The 16,717-nt window shown below is 38.1% G+C and overlaps 1 protein-coding gene across 1 annotated transcript; it reads left to right on the top strand.

The window, feature by feature from the left end:
- Positions 1-716: 716 nt before the first annotated feature.
- On the top strand, positions 717-10,898 carry psmb1 (proteasome 20S subunit beta 1). Its single transcript, XM_084092264.1, has 6 exons — positions 717-893; positions 2,751-2,858; positions 3,746-3,827; positions 3,952-4,081; positions 5,807-5,913; positions 10,615-10,898. The coding sequence occupies exons 1-6, from the start codon at positions 793-795 to the stop codon at positions 10,798-10,800; spliced, it is 714 nt and encodes a 237-aa protein (XP_083948390.1). The 5' UTR covers positions 717-792; the 3' UTR covers positions 10,801-10,898.
- Positions 10,899-16,717: the final 5,819 nt, after the last annotated feature.

Below are 16,717 nucleotides of genomic sequence, written 5' to 3'. Positions count from 1 at the left end.
TTTTTGAGAGTGAAAAAGATAACATTATATGTAGGTAAAAAAATATATTTCGTTGTAATATTTGTTTTTTTATTTAAGAATCAAAACATCTCAAATGCAATATAATCTGCTTGTTTGTGCAGGTTTACAATGTAGGCTAGCCTGTATTTAACGTTAGGCTACTCTATTTATTTAGCCTATAGCTATAAGTGGTTCTCCGTTTAGGGCTTTTCCTTCACTGGGAATTCTCTAAATATACTGATGTAAGCCCTATTAGTTACAAAAGGCGCAACAAATGTTTTAATTGTTTACTTTATGAATATTGATAGCAGATATGTGTGTCTTTTGTTAGTTAATAATAATTACCCCGTTCACACCAACCAGTCCAGTTACTAGTTATTTTAAATAAATAAAGAAAATCATCTATAAAACTATGGTGTAGCCACTAGATACCTGTACTCATAAGTTCATTTATTCATTCATTCACTCATTCCAATAGGATTTTTTGACAAGGGTAGCCTATAATTTTCTTGTCCCTTTGAACTTGAGCGCAATGAAAGACACTGGGAACTTGTTTTACGTATCAATAGGTTATAAACAACTGACTAAACAATTATAATGAAAACATTTGACATATGCTTCAAATTACACAGCAGCACCTGTGAATAATCGAGGCTATCAGCAGACGGCGCTATGAGCTAGCTAGCATGTGACTACAAACTCTGTGACGTAAGCGCACAGGAAACCAGGACCTGTCAACTTCCGGTGGCCATATTGCGGTGATACAGCGAGTTTTTGTGAGGGAGCTTCATCATGATTTCTTCTCAAGCTTATGGTGATAATGGAAAGATGAAGGATTATCACTACTCTGGTCCAGTGGAGCATAAATTCTCTCCTTATGCTTTCAACGGAGGGTAAGAAGGATGTTCTGCCTCATCTTCCTCTTCCTCGCGCGCCGATCATGACAGTTCACTTCACTGCACAACTCCTCTTACACACTCTTCATTAAGTCTGTTTAGCGATTCCTTATTCTGTTATTTTATTCATATATTAAGCTTGGCATTCTGTAGTTAAATTCAGTCGTAATGGTAAATAATAAGTTGGTATGAAGCGTGTGTGTTTTTTTACTTTCACTATCAAAACTGCCGCATTTGACGGACAATAAAAGCAACAGATTTACACTTTCTCATAGTCACAAATATTAGTCAAAACTGCTGATATCTGCACTAATGATATGATATGTACATTTCATGGTGAAGTGATGTTGCGGCCTGATTTCTGTAGATTCATTTCATTGGTGAAATACGAATTATTATTATGGGATATACATATACTCACACATACATACAGTGTTGGATACGTTTCTCTAAAAACCTAATTAATTAACTTAATTACTAGCTGCTAATCAACAGTGTAAGTAGATTACTGTTCTCTTTCTGAAATGTAGCTATTGCATTACTTATCATCCCATATCAACCTCGACCAGTTGATCAATACAAGGGTAGACATGAAACTGCAGCACTTTTAATTCTTTCAGATAAATAATATTAAATTGTATACATTATTCTTGAACTAACCAAAAATATTTAAAGGGATAGTTCATCCAAAAATGTATGTCTGTCATCATTTAATTACTCTCATGTCGATTCAAACCCGTAAGTCTTTCACTCATCTTTGAAACACAAATGAAGATATTCTTTAATGAAATCTGAGAGATTTCTGTCCCTTCATTGACACTCGACACAGCTACCACTTTGACGCTTCAGAAAGATGACATAGGCTAATTTTCATTTTTGGGTGAACTAACCCTTTAAAGAGAGAAAGTTACATTAAAACACACATTTTAACATGATCAGATTTTGATGTTAAATCCCCTATTGCTTTATATAAAACGGTTCTATAGTCTATTTAGTGCAATTACATCAGAAGTAATTGTAATTAAGGGAAAAGTATCTAAATTACAGTAATTAGTCATTTATTAATGACACGCGCACACAATAATAAATGTATAAAAGCTGCAGTCCATAACTTTTTTTTTTTTCCAGAATGTATATAATGAACGAGTACGTCATGAATCCATTTTCCAAACCGTGTTTTTGCTTTATCCTAAATCACTAAGGTACACCTATAAGTTATAGGCTATAACTATAATAAGTGTTTATATTGGGACTATTTTAGACTGGTTCGGGTCGCACAGTTGCCCATAGTCATAAACTGAGAGAAGTAGCTCTGAGCACAATGTTCTTCCGCAAGACTCACGCAGTTTTGTTTATGAACCGCTAGAGCACCAAAAGTTACGGACTACAGCTTTAAAGGGATAGTTCACCCAAAAAAGAAAATTAGCCCATGATTTACTCACCCTGAAGTCATCCGAGGTGTATATGACTTTCTTCTTTCAGACAAATACAATCAGAGTTATGTTAAAAAATGTCCTGACTCTTCCAAGCTTGATAATGGCAGTGAATGGGTGTCTGTCTTTGGAAGTCCATCAAAGCGCATCGATCCGTGATAAAAGTGCTTGAAACGGCTCTCCAGGGGTTAATAAAGACCTTCTGAAGTGAAGCGATGCATTCGTGTAAGAAAAATATCCATATTTAAAACTTTAGCGACTAAAATAACGGCAGACGGCCGTACGCAAATCCACTTACGCCAAATTATAAAGTTTTAAATATGGATATTTTTCTGTACCTGTCTTTCCTCCTTACTATAAATGTTAAAGAGTGTAACTCTGTGGCGTTAAACCCTGTGTGTTTGGCTGAATCTCTCCTCAGGACCGTGCTGGCGGTGGCGGGTGAAGACTTCGCTCTCGTGGCGTCGGACACGCGTTTGAGTGAGGGGTACAGCATCCACAGCAGAGACTCCCCCAAATGCTACAAACTGTGAGTCAGCACACGAATCTCTCACACAGAACACAATCTGTATTAGCTTTCTGATCATATTTAATGTCACTTTCTGTATAGCCTATACATCAGTATTTTTAACCACACTTTATTGCACAGTAAAATAAAATACAGTCATTTAATTAAAGCTAATCAAGGAATGACGAATGCCATGTGGATACATCTGTGAACATGACATGTTTGAATCTATCTTTGTTAACCAAGCAAACAAACCTTCAGACTCTACTGAAGTTATCTGAGATGTTTCAATAAAGCTTCAAAATACAAATCAACATAGTGTTAAACTAGTGACACTGATTGATTACACTCCCTTTAGGAAGCAAATATATATAGTGAAATATTCCTTTATCGTCGCTGTTGTGCGGAAAACTCGCATCTCCAAAAATGCTACTTTTCAAAACCCAGTATTTATACAATAATTAAATACTGCATTGTCAAAGTTGATATTGTGGCTTTATATGTGGTCAGACACTTGCATGTGGCATTATATTATCAAAATTAAGCTCATATGGAGTTATAAGACATTTCTGAGAATTTCACACAGCACTTCATTCACGATAGAAGTGGGCGGAGCTATGAGGTTTGACTGACAGTTCGAGGATCCAATGGAGTTACAAGGTTTAGTCACAAGCTCTTTTTAATTCTTTTCATTGGTTAAATATTTGCAAAACCCACAGACAGACATAAAGGATGACCATTAGTAATGATTTATGGGGAAAAAAACACACGAAATACGGAGATACAAGGTTCCCGCCCGACAGCGACAACATGTGACTTCCAGTGCTTTGATTGAGCTGTAACTCTATAGAGAGTTTCAAGATAAAGATCAGATGGCTGAACCCGATCTCTCGTTCATTCCCACACAGGACAGACACTACAGTGATTGGCTGCAGTGGTTTCCATGGCGACTGCTTGACGCTAACCAAAATCATCGAGGCGAGACTGAAGGTGCGTTTGACAAACACAACCTAGAAAGGAAAATGGAAAATGTCATAGTATGTTCTGGTCAGATCATGTTCAGTCAGCACTAACAGTACGGCACTAACAGTTGTAATGTTTCTTTCCTGTATAGATGTACAAGCACTCCAATAATAAGGGCATGACCAGTGGAGCCATCGCAGCCATGCTGTCCACCATTCTGTACGGCCGGCGTTTCTTCCCTTACTACGTGTACAACATCATCGGGGGTCTGGATGAGGAGGGTGAGTGTGTGTCAGCGGGTCGAAGCTTGTCAAAGCTTGTCTTTCTCAGGCTCCGAAATGTGTGATTGAGTTTATTATACACTCTTTTATTGGTAACACTTCACAATAAGCTTCATTAGTTAACATTAGTAAATACCTTAGTTAACATGAACTAAGAATGAACAATACTTCTACAGCATTAATTAATCTTGGTTAATATTAATTTCAACATTTACTAATACGTTATTAAAGGGATAGTTCACTTTGAAATTAAATTTTGGTATGTTTTAGCTTACCTCAAGGGCATCCAAGATGTAGGCGTCTTTTTTTCCGCAGTAGTTTCAATTTTGATATTTTTAGGTCAAACCGTTCTTGTCTGTCAGTCATATAATGCAGGTCTATGGTCACCACCTCAAAGAGCATGCACAGAGTCCAAATTAAAACAATTCCCCATCGTCCAAATTAAACAATTCCCCATCGTAAGTACACATTGATGGCCTAAGACATGAAACGAGCGGTTTGTGTGAGAAAACAAACAGTATTTATATCGTTTTTACCTCTTATACACAGCCACGTCCAAGTGATCTGAGGGCGCGCGCGCATCCTGGTGTGTGACGTGTGCATAGATATATACACTAGATGTCGCCTTAAAGACATTCATTCCAATGAACTGCCGTAGACAAGGCGACATCTAGTGTATATATCTATGCACCAGTCTGCGCACACGTCACACACCAGGATGCGCCCGCGCCCTCAGATCACTTGGACGTGGCTGTGTATAAGAGGTAAAAACGATATAAATACTGTTCGTTTTCTCACACAAACCGCTCGTTTCATGTCTTAGGCTAATTTGGACGATGGGGAATTGCTAATAAGCTAAAACATACCAAAATTTAATTTCAAAGTGAACTATCCCTTTAAAATCAAAGGTTGTATTTGTTAGCATTAGTTAATGCACTGTGAACTAACATGAACTGCTGTATTTTTATTAACTAACATTATCACAGATTAATAAATACTGTAACAAATGTATTGCTCATTGTTAGTAAATACATTAACTAATGTTAACTAATGAACCTTATTGTAAAGTGTTACCGTTTTTTCAAGGCAAGACGCCTCAGGGGAATAGGGTAAAAAATGTCTTATTTGATTTATTACATTAAGTATTGCATACATTATTTTGTATTACAAGATTCTGCTATGTTATGTTTGAATATACAAATGAGGCATTAAATAATTAAATATGCACTAGCTTGCATAGATTTCCTAAACCCAAATCTGCGCATTGGATAAAGCCAGGATCAATTTGATTTTGTTCCAGTTAAAGGTTTTTACAGAGCGGATTTTGGACCTTCACTTATTTTTCAGAAAGTTCTGTCAACAGCCAGAAAACAAATACATCTTCACCATGTTTTTAGGAGTAAATGTTCTATAAATCAGGGGAATGATATACAGTATGAATGAACCTCCAGAATACAGATGAGAATAAAACTGTAAAGTCTGGTGTGTGTAAGTGCCGCTAAAGTGGAGATTTCTGACTCAAACATTGAAATTTACAGATGCAAATAGATAATATTACATAAAAGTGTATTTTGGATGTTTTACTTCCACTAGTCTGAAACAACATGTTATGAAAAGCCAAATCAGGCCAAAATCACAAAATTGGCCGGTGTATGAAAAACAATGCTTTTGCCTTAATAAACGGGATTGTCTTTCAATAGCCAGTCTGTTTTTTTTTCATTCCAGGTCGAGGTGCCGTTTATAGTTTTGATCCAGTCGGTTCGTACCAGAGAGACTGTTATAAAGCAGGAGGATCAGCGAGTGCAATGCTGCAGCCTCTTCTGGACAACCAGGTAAGAGCGTTCAGGGACGGCTGGTCGAGTGTGTCCACCTGATCTTTACAGAGAGAGTGGCGCAGACATGTAAATGAAGCAAGTCTTCCGGTGTCATTCGTTTGACCGTTCGCAAAGACCCGCCCCCTTTAGTTACCGACAAGCCATGCCGCTCTCACACACACCATGTTCTCACACACACCATGTTCTCACACAGTGAATAATACATTGCGGAGGAGAGAGGACACGGACAACACACTGACAGACAGGACAGACCAGCTTACTTTAGATATGAAACAAAGTCTCAACTCTCAAATTTGGTCATTTTTAAAAGAAATTTAAACAATAAATAATGTTTTGTGGCTCTTTAATGTGTCAAAGCTGCTCGTGAACCGATCATCTCTTCCTTCTAATTAATTTATAGCATCAAATAAACATGAATAAACATAAGAAGTAATGTTGTTTTAACCGTGGAAAGACGTCAGTACACTCTGTTTTTCAAGTTCAGATCCTCCAATGTTAATCTACTAACTCTCCTGACCGCTTTGTCGGACAAAAATGGCAGATTACGATTGGTCAGATCGTCTGTCAATCAAACTCCCTGCGAAAGGTCAATTCCCGTTATTTTAGCTGCACATAACAGTACATAAATACTCAATGCAAACTGCTATTTCTTATAATATGTTAATGTTTTGTAACACAAAACACATTGGTTTGTAGCGCAAATAGTTTTACCGTTTACTTCACTTTGTTATTCTTATAGCTCACGACCTGTAGCTGCTATTCAAGTGTCAATAATAAATAATCTTACAAACACCTAAATAGGTCATATCAATTTTCCTCCCTCCAGTAAATAATTTTATCCCTTAAAACTCATCTTTGATCATCAAAATAACACATTTTAACTTTTTTTTTCTGTTAAAATAATTTCCTTATGCCTCTATAGCTTAAATGTAACTACATCCATGAATATGCAAATTAGCCCCGCCTCCACTCAATCACAGCAGCTCGATTGACCTGATCCATTCGCTCGACTGTAGGAAACACTACAGAAGTGGAAATATTCCTTCAGAAGAAGTGGAAGAGTGAATCGCACAGGCTCGTCTACAAGTCCATGTATCAGAATGCTAATGTGTGTTTTGTATCGCTCTCTGCAACGTCAGACATATGATGGTAATTAATATGATTAGCTTTTGGTTTGACTAAAAAACAGCTAATAATGTGTTGCTAATGTTACACAAACCATGTTCCCGTTCACATCTCAGTCAGACAGCTGAACAACATCTCAGTTAAAACTCAGCGTCCACAGAAACGCTTTTAAACCCATAGAGAGTCAGTGGCGATAAGCCCCGCCCATACGTTAATGTGATTGGTTACATGTTTGTGATGTATGTAACCTGGGCGATTTCAAACCTTGATTTTGAAACTCTCTTTGGTTCACTGCAGTTTTAAGGAGAAAATACTCAGCAATGGTGTTGACTTATGAATTTGCCATTTTTTGATTTTGAAAGCACATTAAAAACACCACATAGACACATAAACTACATTAAAAACTTGATTTTCACCACGCTGAGTTTTAAAGGCAGCTGTCTGACTCTGAGATGTGAACGGGAACATGGTTTGTGTAACATTAGCAACACATTATTAGCTGTTTGATAATGTAGTCAAGCCAAAGGCTAATCATATTAATTACCATCATATGTCTGACGTTGTAGAGAGCGATACATAAAAAGCATTCTGATATATGGACTTGTAGACGAGCCTGTATAATTCACTCTTCTTCTTCTGAATCAGTTTCTGCTTCAAACATGTGTTAATGAATGGATCAGGTAATTGGATCTGCCGTGAGTGAGTGGAGGTGGGGCTAATTTGCATATTCATAAAAGGGTGTAGAGTTACATTCAAGCTATTTTGAGGCATGACTTGTTTTAAATAAAATGAAGATCGTTTTCAGGACAATTCAGCATTTTTGCGTTGACATTTTTATTTTTAAATAATGAGCTGTGGAATATTGAAATTGCATTTGTTTATACAGTGAGGAAAATAAGTATTTGAACACCCTGCTATTTTGCAAGTTCTCCCACTTAGAAATCATGGAGGGGTCTGAAATTGTCATCGTAGGTGCATGTCCACTGTGAGAGACATAAAAAAAAATCCAGAAATCACAATGTATGATTTTTTTAAACTATTTATTTGTATGATACAGCTGCAAATAAGTATTTGAACACCTGAGAAAATCAATGTTAATATCTGGTACAGTAGCCTTTGTTTGCAATTACAGAGGTCAAACGTTTCCTGTAGTTTTTCACCAGGTTTGCACACACTGCAGGAGGGATTTTGGCCCACTCCTCCACACAGATCTTCTCTAGATCAGTCAGGTTTCTGGGCTGTCGCTGATAAACACGGAGTTTGAGCTCCCTCCAAAGATTCTCTATTGGGTTTAGGTCTGGAGACTGGCTAGGCCACGCCAGAACCTTGATATGCTTCTTGCAGAGCCACTCCTTGGTTATCCTGGCTGTGTGCTTCGGGTCATGTTGGAAGACCCAGCCTCGACCCATCTTCAATGCTCTAACTGAGGGAAGGAGGTTGTTCCCCAAAATCTCGCAATACATGGCCCCGGTCATCCTCTCCTTAATACAGTGCAGTCGCCCTGTCCCATGTGCAGAAAAACACCCCCAAAGCATGATGCTACCACCCCCATGCTTCACAGTAGGGATGGTGTTCTTGGGATGGTACTCATCATTCTTCTTCCTCCAAACACGTTTAGTGGAATTATGACCAAAAAGTTCTATTTTGGTCTCATCTGACCACATGACTTTCTCCCATGACTCCTCTGGATCATCCAAATGGTCATTGGCAAACTTAAGACGGGCCTTGACATGTGCTGGTTTAAGCAGGGGAACCTTCCGTGCCATGCATGATTTCAAACCATGACGTCTTAGTGTATTACCAACAGTAACCTTGGAAACGGTGGTCCCAGCTCTTTTCAGGTCATTGACCAGCTCCTCCTGTGTAGTTCTGGGCTGATTTCTCACCTTTCTTAGGATCATTGAGACCCCACGAGGTGAGATCTTGCATGGAGCCCCAGTCCGAGGGAGATTGACAGTCATGTTTAGCTTCTTCCATTTTCTAATGATTGCTCCAACAGTGGACCTTTTTTCACCAAGCTGCTTGGCAATTTCCCCGTAGCTAGGGATGGGGCCGATCCGATCCAGTATCGGTATCGGGACCGATACCAGCGTAATTCACGTATCGGATTTTCCCGATCCAACCTGCGGAGATATCCGATATCCATGAGTCATGTCTGCGCTTTAACGTTGTCTGCTGAAATGACTCCAAAAGTGATTCCCGCCGGCGAGTCTGCTAGCTGGCTGCAAACTGCGGAATGGATTTCCTAAACAGAGGCGCGGCTCAATGAGACACAGAGTTATGAGACACGCCCCCGCTCAGGAAATCCATTTCGCAGTTTGCGACTAGCCAACAACGTCCTCTGTGTGGAAAAATACTTCACACTGGAAACACCGCAGAGCAAGACAGCAAAATGCAATGTAACGAACGCAATCAAACATTTAAAAAAGCACCACGTTACTGTGCGTTCACACCAAACGCGAATAGCGCGTCAAGTTCGCGTCTACCGCGTCTAGTTGGACGCTTGAATATTTTGAATCCATTTGCGCGTCCAGAGCGAAATTGACGCGCGTTTGAGGTGAAATCCGCTTGTCTGTTTGCAAGATGCTGATGTTGATCGAGCATTCATCGAGACGAGTTACCATGTGTGTAAGATGTTTACACTTGCACTTTTCTTATATTTCAAGACTCAAGTATTTGACATTTTGGGAATGTAATAAATATTGACATGACAATCAATTTGAAACCTGTAAGTTACAGTTGCATATTTGTTTTCAGAATGGGATTTTTCCTGTTAACAGGATTTCCTGTTTTTTTTACTTCCTTTTCTGACCTTATACTTACCTCAAGTTGCCTTTTGGGACATACATGCATACATACGTACATATCATACTTGCCTGTTGAGAGAAGTTTATTTCAGCATCATATAAAATAAACAATATTAAAGCAAGAAACACAGCTCTGGTATCGGAATAGTATCGGTATCGGCCGATATCCAAATTCAGGTATCGGGATCGGATCGGAAGTGAAAAAATGTGGATCGGTGCATCCCTACCCGTAGCCCTTTCCAGCCTTGTGGAGGTGTACAATTTTGTCTCTAGTGTCTTTGGACAGCTCTTTGGTCTTGGCCATGTTAGTAGTTGGATTCTTACTGATTGTATGGGGTGGACAGGTGTCTTTATGCAGCTAACGACCTCAAACAGGTGCATCTAATTTAGGATAATAAATGGAGTGGAGGTGGACATTTTAAAGGCTAAGACTAACAGGTCTTTGAGGGTCAGAATTCTAGCTGATAGACAGGTGTTCAAATACTTATTTGCAGCTGTATCATACAAATAAATAGTTAAAAAATCATATATTGTGATTTCTGGATATTTTTTTTTAGATTATGTCTCTCACAGTGGACATGCACCTACGATGACAATTTCAGACCCCTCCATGATTTCCAAGTGGGAGAACTTGCAAAATAGCAGGGTGTTCAAATACTTATTTTCCTCACTGTATATCATGTCAGTATTTGGAAAATGTGCTTATTCATCATGAAAACGTTACCGTTCCTTCTTGAAGGCTTGAATTATTTCCTCTTGTGCTCAGATCGGCTTCAAGAACATGGAGAACGTGGAGCATCTCCCGCTGAGCCAGGAGAAGGCCGTTCAGCTGGTGAAGGACGTCTTCATCTCGGCCGCTGAGAGGGACGTCTACACAGGAGATGCTCTCAAGATCTGCATCATCACCAAGGAAGGCATTCGAGAAGAGATCGTGCCACTCAGGAAAGACTGAGACGCCAAAATTAGCCTGTTTTTCTTTTTCTCCAGTCGCATCCTTCAAATCCGCTGTTCTTTTTATATTCCTTCTCAAGAATAAATGCGTTACCAATATCTCTACTGTCTTTCTTTTCTTTTAATTTGCGTTTTGTCTGTTTTATAACTGCATTTATGTGAAAAAAATATTAATTTATGTTTGCATATATAGATAGTGCAAGGTCTTGAGCTGACACACAGGCATGAACAACTGATTCCCATTTTATTTATTGTTAGAAAGAGACGTTTTTGCAAACGTACAGAAAATAATTGATAATTAAATGCATAATTGAATAACAGAATAATTAAGTGCAGGTTAAGGCACGGGACTGATTTACTTCATTTGAAATCATAACATTTCATTTAAAAATCTCAGACACTTTAAAGTCTTAAAATGAATAACATTTCTTTTAACCATTAATTGCCATCCAATATTTATTGTTTGCTGTGGGACATATAAGAAATTTTATGAATATGCTGTGGTTTTTCTCAAAAAAAGAAAAAAAAAGAAAAGATAAACCATAAAATACATTGTTCATTTTGTATATTTTAGCACCTGTCTAAACATACCAAAAGTACATTTTTGTAAATGTTACTTACGAATACTTAAGTTTGAGACCAGGCTTATTTTTATATATAAAAATTATTTTTTTATTTTTTTATTCTACAATTAATTAATGTACTTGAGTACAATTTTGTACTTAATTGCCATTATTATGTTGACATACAGAATTGCAAAAAAAACATTGTTACACCAAACGAATAATGGCAAATAAGAGAAATCTACAATATAACAACACCAAAAATTAAGAATTCTTTGTTGGCAATTGCATATTGGGCTAGATAAGCCTGGTCAGCTGTGGGGTTTCTGGGTAAAGACTGGTGTTGATATGCTTTACTTAGGCTGTGAATTGGTACCAGTATTAAAAGTTCCCAATTCAGGGCTGGATTATGGGTTATTAATTGATGATTAATGAGTTTCAGCACTTAGCATTGATTAATTACATTTGGTTTCTGCATATAATATTTCGGTAACAATTTACAATGAACTCCCAAGTGAACATAAAACGCATAACTAATAATAACTAACAGTGAGCAATTCATTTCTTACAGTGTTTAATCGTTGTTTATATGTCTGTGGTGTTTGTAATATGCTTTAAGACAAACCATGTGTAAATTCATATGTCAACACCATTGCTGAGTATTTCCTCCTTAAAACACAAGTTATGTCCATAACTATGGATCTATGAGACCGAACGATGACTGTCACCACGGTCTTCCCTTGAATGACGCCATTCTTCCACCTGTCCTCGAGACCTAATATATGACCCTGGACCACAAAACCAGTCTTATGGGTAATTTTTTTTTTTAATTGAGATGTATACATCATCTGAAAGCTGAACACATAATCTTTCCATTGATGTGTGGTTTGTTAGGACAATATTTGGTCGAGATACAACTATTTGAAAATCTGGAATCTGAGGGTGCAGAAAAATCGAAATATTGAGAAAATCTCCTTTAAAGTTGTCCATTTATGTTGGCGATTGTGCTGCATCAACTCACAAAAATAAATGTTTTATATATTTACGGAAGGAAATTTACTAAATATCTTCATGGAACATGATCTTTACTTAATATCCTAATGATTCTTGGCATAAAAGAAAAATCGATAATTTTGACCCATACAATGTTTTGTTGGCTATTGCCACAAATATACCCGTGCGACTTAAGACTGGTTTTGTGATCCAGGGTCACATATCAACAATGTCATGTGACTGACCTTAGGGGTTGGCTATATAACATCCAGGTGAGCCAACCACTTCCTCTTGCCTGGAACGCCCCAGTTCGTCCCGAGTGACATGGGATTGTGACGGTCATCGTTCGGTCTCATAGATCCATAGTTATGGACATAACTTACGATCTATTTCAACCTCACTCACTCACCACGGTCTTCCCTTGGATGACTTATACCACCAGGGTCATGAGGGACTAGTATCTTTTCCCTCCCCTGTCTATTTAGCCACAGATAAAACAGCAGCCACCTAGAAAGTAGCCATGCTCCTGGTAGAGTGAGCAACCAGATCACCATAGGTAGATTTTGGTTGACATAAGCTTGTGAAATTGTTTCCACTATCCAATGAGACGATCGTTGCTTAGACAGATTTGCCTGCAAACTTCTTGCCAAAGCATACAAAAAGTTGCGTGCGTGTGTGACTGCCACAATTGATGAGTACGCTCAATGTATGTGTGCAATGCTCTAATAAGACATAGAGGAAAAACTATCCAACCCTGCATCTGAACAAAGGGGATCTGGATGGAAAGCATCAAGCTCAATTACCTGACTGTACTAGGCTTAATGACCTTAGGTAGAAATGACGGGTTTGGACCCGTAAACGGTGTGCACCCTTAAGAAATTGAGACACCAAAGGGTGTTTGCCAATATTTGCACCATCGACTAATGCATGAAAGTGGGAGATGGCTGCAATGTAGACCTTTATTGTATTAACTGATTTCCCCGAATCCATCAATGATTGAAAACAACAAAGAACCAAACTGGTGTCACTCTTGGCCGGATCTAGTTGTCGATCGTGACACCATGTCTAGAATATTCGCCACTTGCTAGAGTAGTTACTCCACGTAGACGGTGCCTTAGAACTATTTATCGTCCTCAATACAACATCATCTTAAGTCTTTAGAGAGAGGACTGAGCAAAGGCCATATTTATTTATTCTTGGGTGCCAGATTTATTTATTTAGGGTAACCTTGGACCAACGATGCGTAGAGATATTTAAATGAGGAGAAAACCACCGCAATCCTCAGGAACGTGAAGCACCTGCACGAAAACGTGACGGATTGTAACCATAGACTGTAAAAAAATAGATTGTCTCTCCTGTAATCAAAACTGCGCTCTACCGCGTCGGTCTCAGATGAGGCGTTCCATGCAAGAGGAAGGGGTTGGTTCACCTGGATGTTGTATAGCCAACCCCTGAGGTCAGTCACCTGACATTGTTGATATTACGACTCGAGCAGAGGTGGACAGCAACAAAGTACATTTACTTGAGTACTGTACTTTAGTACACTTTTTGAGTATCTGTACTTTACTTGAGTATAATTTTTTTATGGAAACTTTTTACTTCACTACATTTGAAAGACAAATATCGTACTTTTTACATTTCTGTCAAGGTCCTTGAGTAGAAAGTAAGGGGATGATTTTGGTTGCAAGGGTTGCATTTTGGTTGGAAATGAAAGTCGGGTTGACATCAGAACTTGACTGATGTTGGTTTCTGACGTCAACCCGTCTGTCCAACGTTGGAGATTAACGTCAATCTGGCGTTGGATTCTGACATCAACCTAATTTTCATTTTCAACGTTGGGTTTGGCCAAGCAGCCATTTGGGTGTCCGAAACCATTGTGGACGTTATTGAGTGACTTATTCAATCTCACATTCAATCCCACTACTGGAACTGTGCTCTGGAAGTAAATGTGATATTGATATGAGGGAAGGCAGGCACAGATTCAGAGGCATACGGTACTGTAAGTATTACACACAACAATGCAACAATAATAAAACAATGCATTGACATTTACTTTTTACGTATAAGTACTTTTAAAAACAAGAACTTCTGTACTTACTTAAATAAAAATCGGTCTTTAGAACTTTTACTTGTAACGGAGTAATATTTGACCAGTAGTATCTGTACTTTCACTCAAGTAAGGAAGTTGTGTACTTTGTCCTCCTCTGACTCTGGAGGATAGGCGGAAGAATGGCTTCATTCAAGGGAAGACCGTGGTGACGGTCTGAGTGAGGTCGAAAAAAGATCTGCAGTGAACCAAAGACAGTCTCAAACAAGCGGTTTGAAATCGCTGGTGTTTCTGACGTCACAAACTACCTTAAAGACACATCTTACGATGTCGGAAAGATCCGGGAGGCCCTCCCGGAGAGATACCGTAAATACCTGATCTTCCTACACAGCTTCTCTGGCTGCGATACCGTATCAGCAATTTCTGGGTTTAGCAAACCAACTTTTGACTTTAGCTACTGCTACAAAGTCTATCACTGGATGTCCTTGAGTATGGATGGAAACAAGGAGAACAAGGTTATGCACCAGTCCCTACAACAGATCCCATTGCACTGGACTACCTCCTGAAGTTTGTCAGCTGCAGCTGTGCAGGGGACTGTGACACTAAAGCAAGGCGTCAAGCGTATTTCTGTTTGTGGGAACGGTCATGGTAACTCTTGCCAGAACATCAACCAGCCGGATGATAACAGGAGTGAGGGAGATGTAGGGGAGTTGGATGAGGTTTGTTAAATTTAAAACTGATTTAGTAAGTTTTGTTTTGTAATTGTTCAATAAAACCATTTTTACGTGGTTTTTGTATGGACTTGCGGAGTCATTTTTACTCAAAACTAATGGCTGGGATAGATTCAGCACCCCTAAAAAACCCTAGTTAGACATCTCAAAAGGTGATATTGGTAAATATATATATATATATATATATCATTATTTTTACCCAGGCCGTCTGGGCACCCCAACTGATTGCCTCTCCAGGGGTTTCCCGTGGATAAATTGGGAGGTGTTACTAATAGACACCTATAGGAACACATGGTAAAAAAAGCTATTGGTAAGAAATTGTTTTGCAGATTGGCCAAAAAAAAAATTGCCTAACTTTCACTAACTATCCACGCAGGCTCAACATGTTCAGTGGCTCTTGTGCTCTTGAGTCTCGAGTCGCTCAGCGTGTTCTTCAGCACCAGCGAGTTCATGAACTTTCCAGGTAGTTCCGGGTTCCTCCACTGGGGGCAGAATAGAGAGAACTGATGACGCCACAACAGTCACAGAAGACAATAAACATCTGGCTTCGATTAAAAAAATAAAATAAATAAATCCGGCTTCGATTCCCTCTCTTTTTTTTCTCTTTTGTATATTTTTATTTCTCTTTTTTTTCCCCTTTTGTTTCCTTTTTTATTATTGTTGTGGTTGATATTATGTGATATGCTTACTCTTTTGTATGTTCTCTTCTCTGCAATAAAAAAAGAAGAAAAAAACCTTCTGGCTTCAATTTTTTTTTGTATGATAAAGTTGCTGAATTACACATAATTGCTACCCAGTAAATTATAAACTTGCTAAATTTTACACCATTTCCCCCATGTGCTGCTTCTGTCATGAGTTTTCATTTGTTGTGGGATTGTGCTTACTGAGTAGTTTGAGTTGACTCACAACAGTTTTTGTTAAAAAGAATTAATCCTCAAAGTTCTGTATGTGCCCTTTTTTTTTTTTTTTTGGTGACTGAAAGCAGGCCCTTCTCATTTTAAATGCATAATTTATTACTATTTCTCGCTAAATTTCACACACATAAGTGTTCCTTTTCAAAGAAACGAAAACCTTTTATTTTCAATCAAGATATTGATTTAAATTCTTTAAGGAATTCAAAAAAATTCTATTGCATGTAAGACCCTTTTATGGTGTAATACATGTAAGTTACAATAGGCTTTATGATAGTGTAATGTAACCATCATAGTTCTATGTTGTGTCTGTAATAATCTTTATCTTGCAAAAAAGAAAAAGGACTGAACATGGATTGAGCTGAACTGATTTATTATCTTTTACCCAGTTTACAGATAAATGCATTATTTTGTTATTTATGAGTTCATTTTATTATTTTAAAAGATGTCAGCTAAGATGACAGCTTAAGTATAGAAGCTTGTTTCAATTTAAAAGATAATTGCAACTTTATATCATGCAATTCTGACTTTATAACTCACGATTGCAAGTTTATATCATGCTAATTTTTTTATGTTTTATTATTCAGTGGTAGAAACAAGCGTCCACACTACAGATCACCAGCTGAAAAATATAGATTTGATCTGGCAGGAAGAGAAAGAGTCATGACCAGAA

This window comes from Abramis brama (genome assembly GCF_963993115.1).
Source record: "Abramis brama genome assembly, chromosome: 19".
Taxonomy (NCBI): Eukaryota; Metazoa; Chordata; class Actinopteri; order Cypriniformes; family Leuciscidae; genus Abramis; species Abramis brama.
The sequence above is the reverse complement of the archived record's forward strand: the minus strand, read 5'-3'. Positions and strand labels throughout refer to the sequence as shown.

Excerpts from the sequence above, each read along its gene's own strand:
- psmb1 (XM_084092264.1), top strand. The coding sequence starts at position 793 with ATGATTTCTTCTCAAGCTTATGGTGATAATGGAAAGATGAAGGATTAT. Across the intron at positions 894-2,750 it reads CCTTATGCTTTCAACGGAGG|GACCGTGCTGGCGGTGGCGG; the intron begins GTAAGAAGGATG and ends ATCTCTCCTCAG. Across the intron at positions 3,828-3,951 it reads TCATCGAGGCGAGACTGAAG|ATGTACAAGCACTCCAATAA; the intron begins GTGCGTTTGACA and ends TTTCCTGTATAG.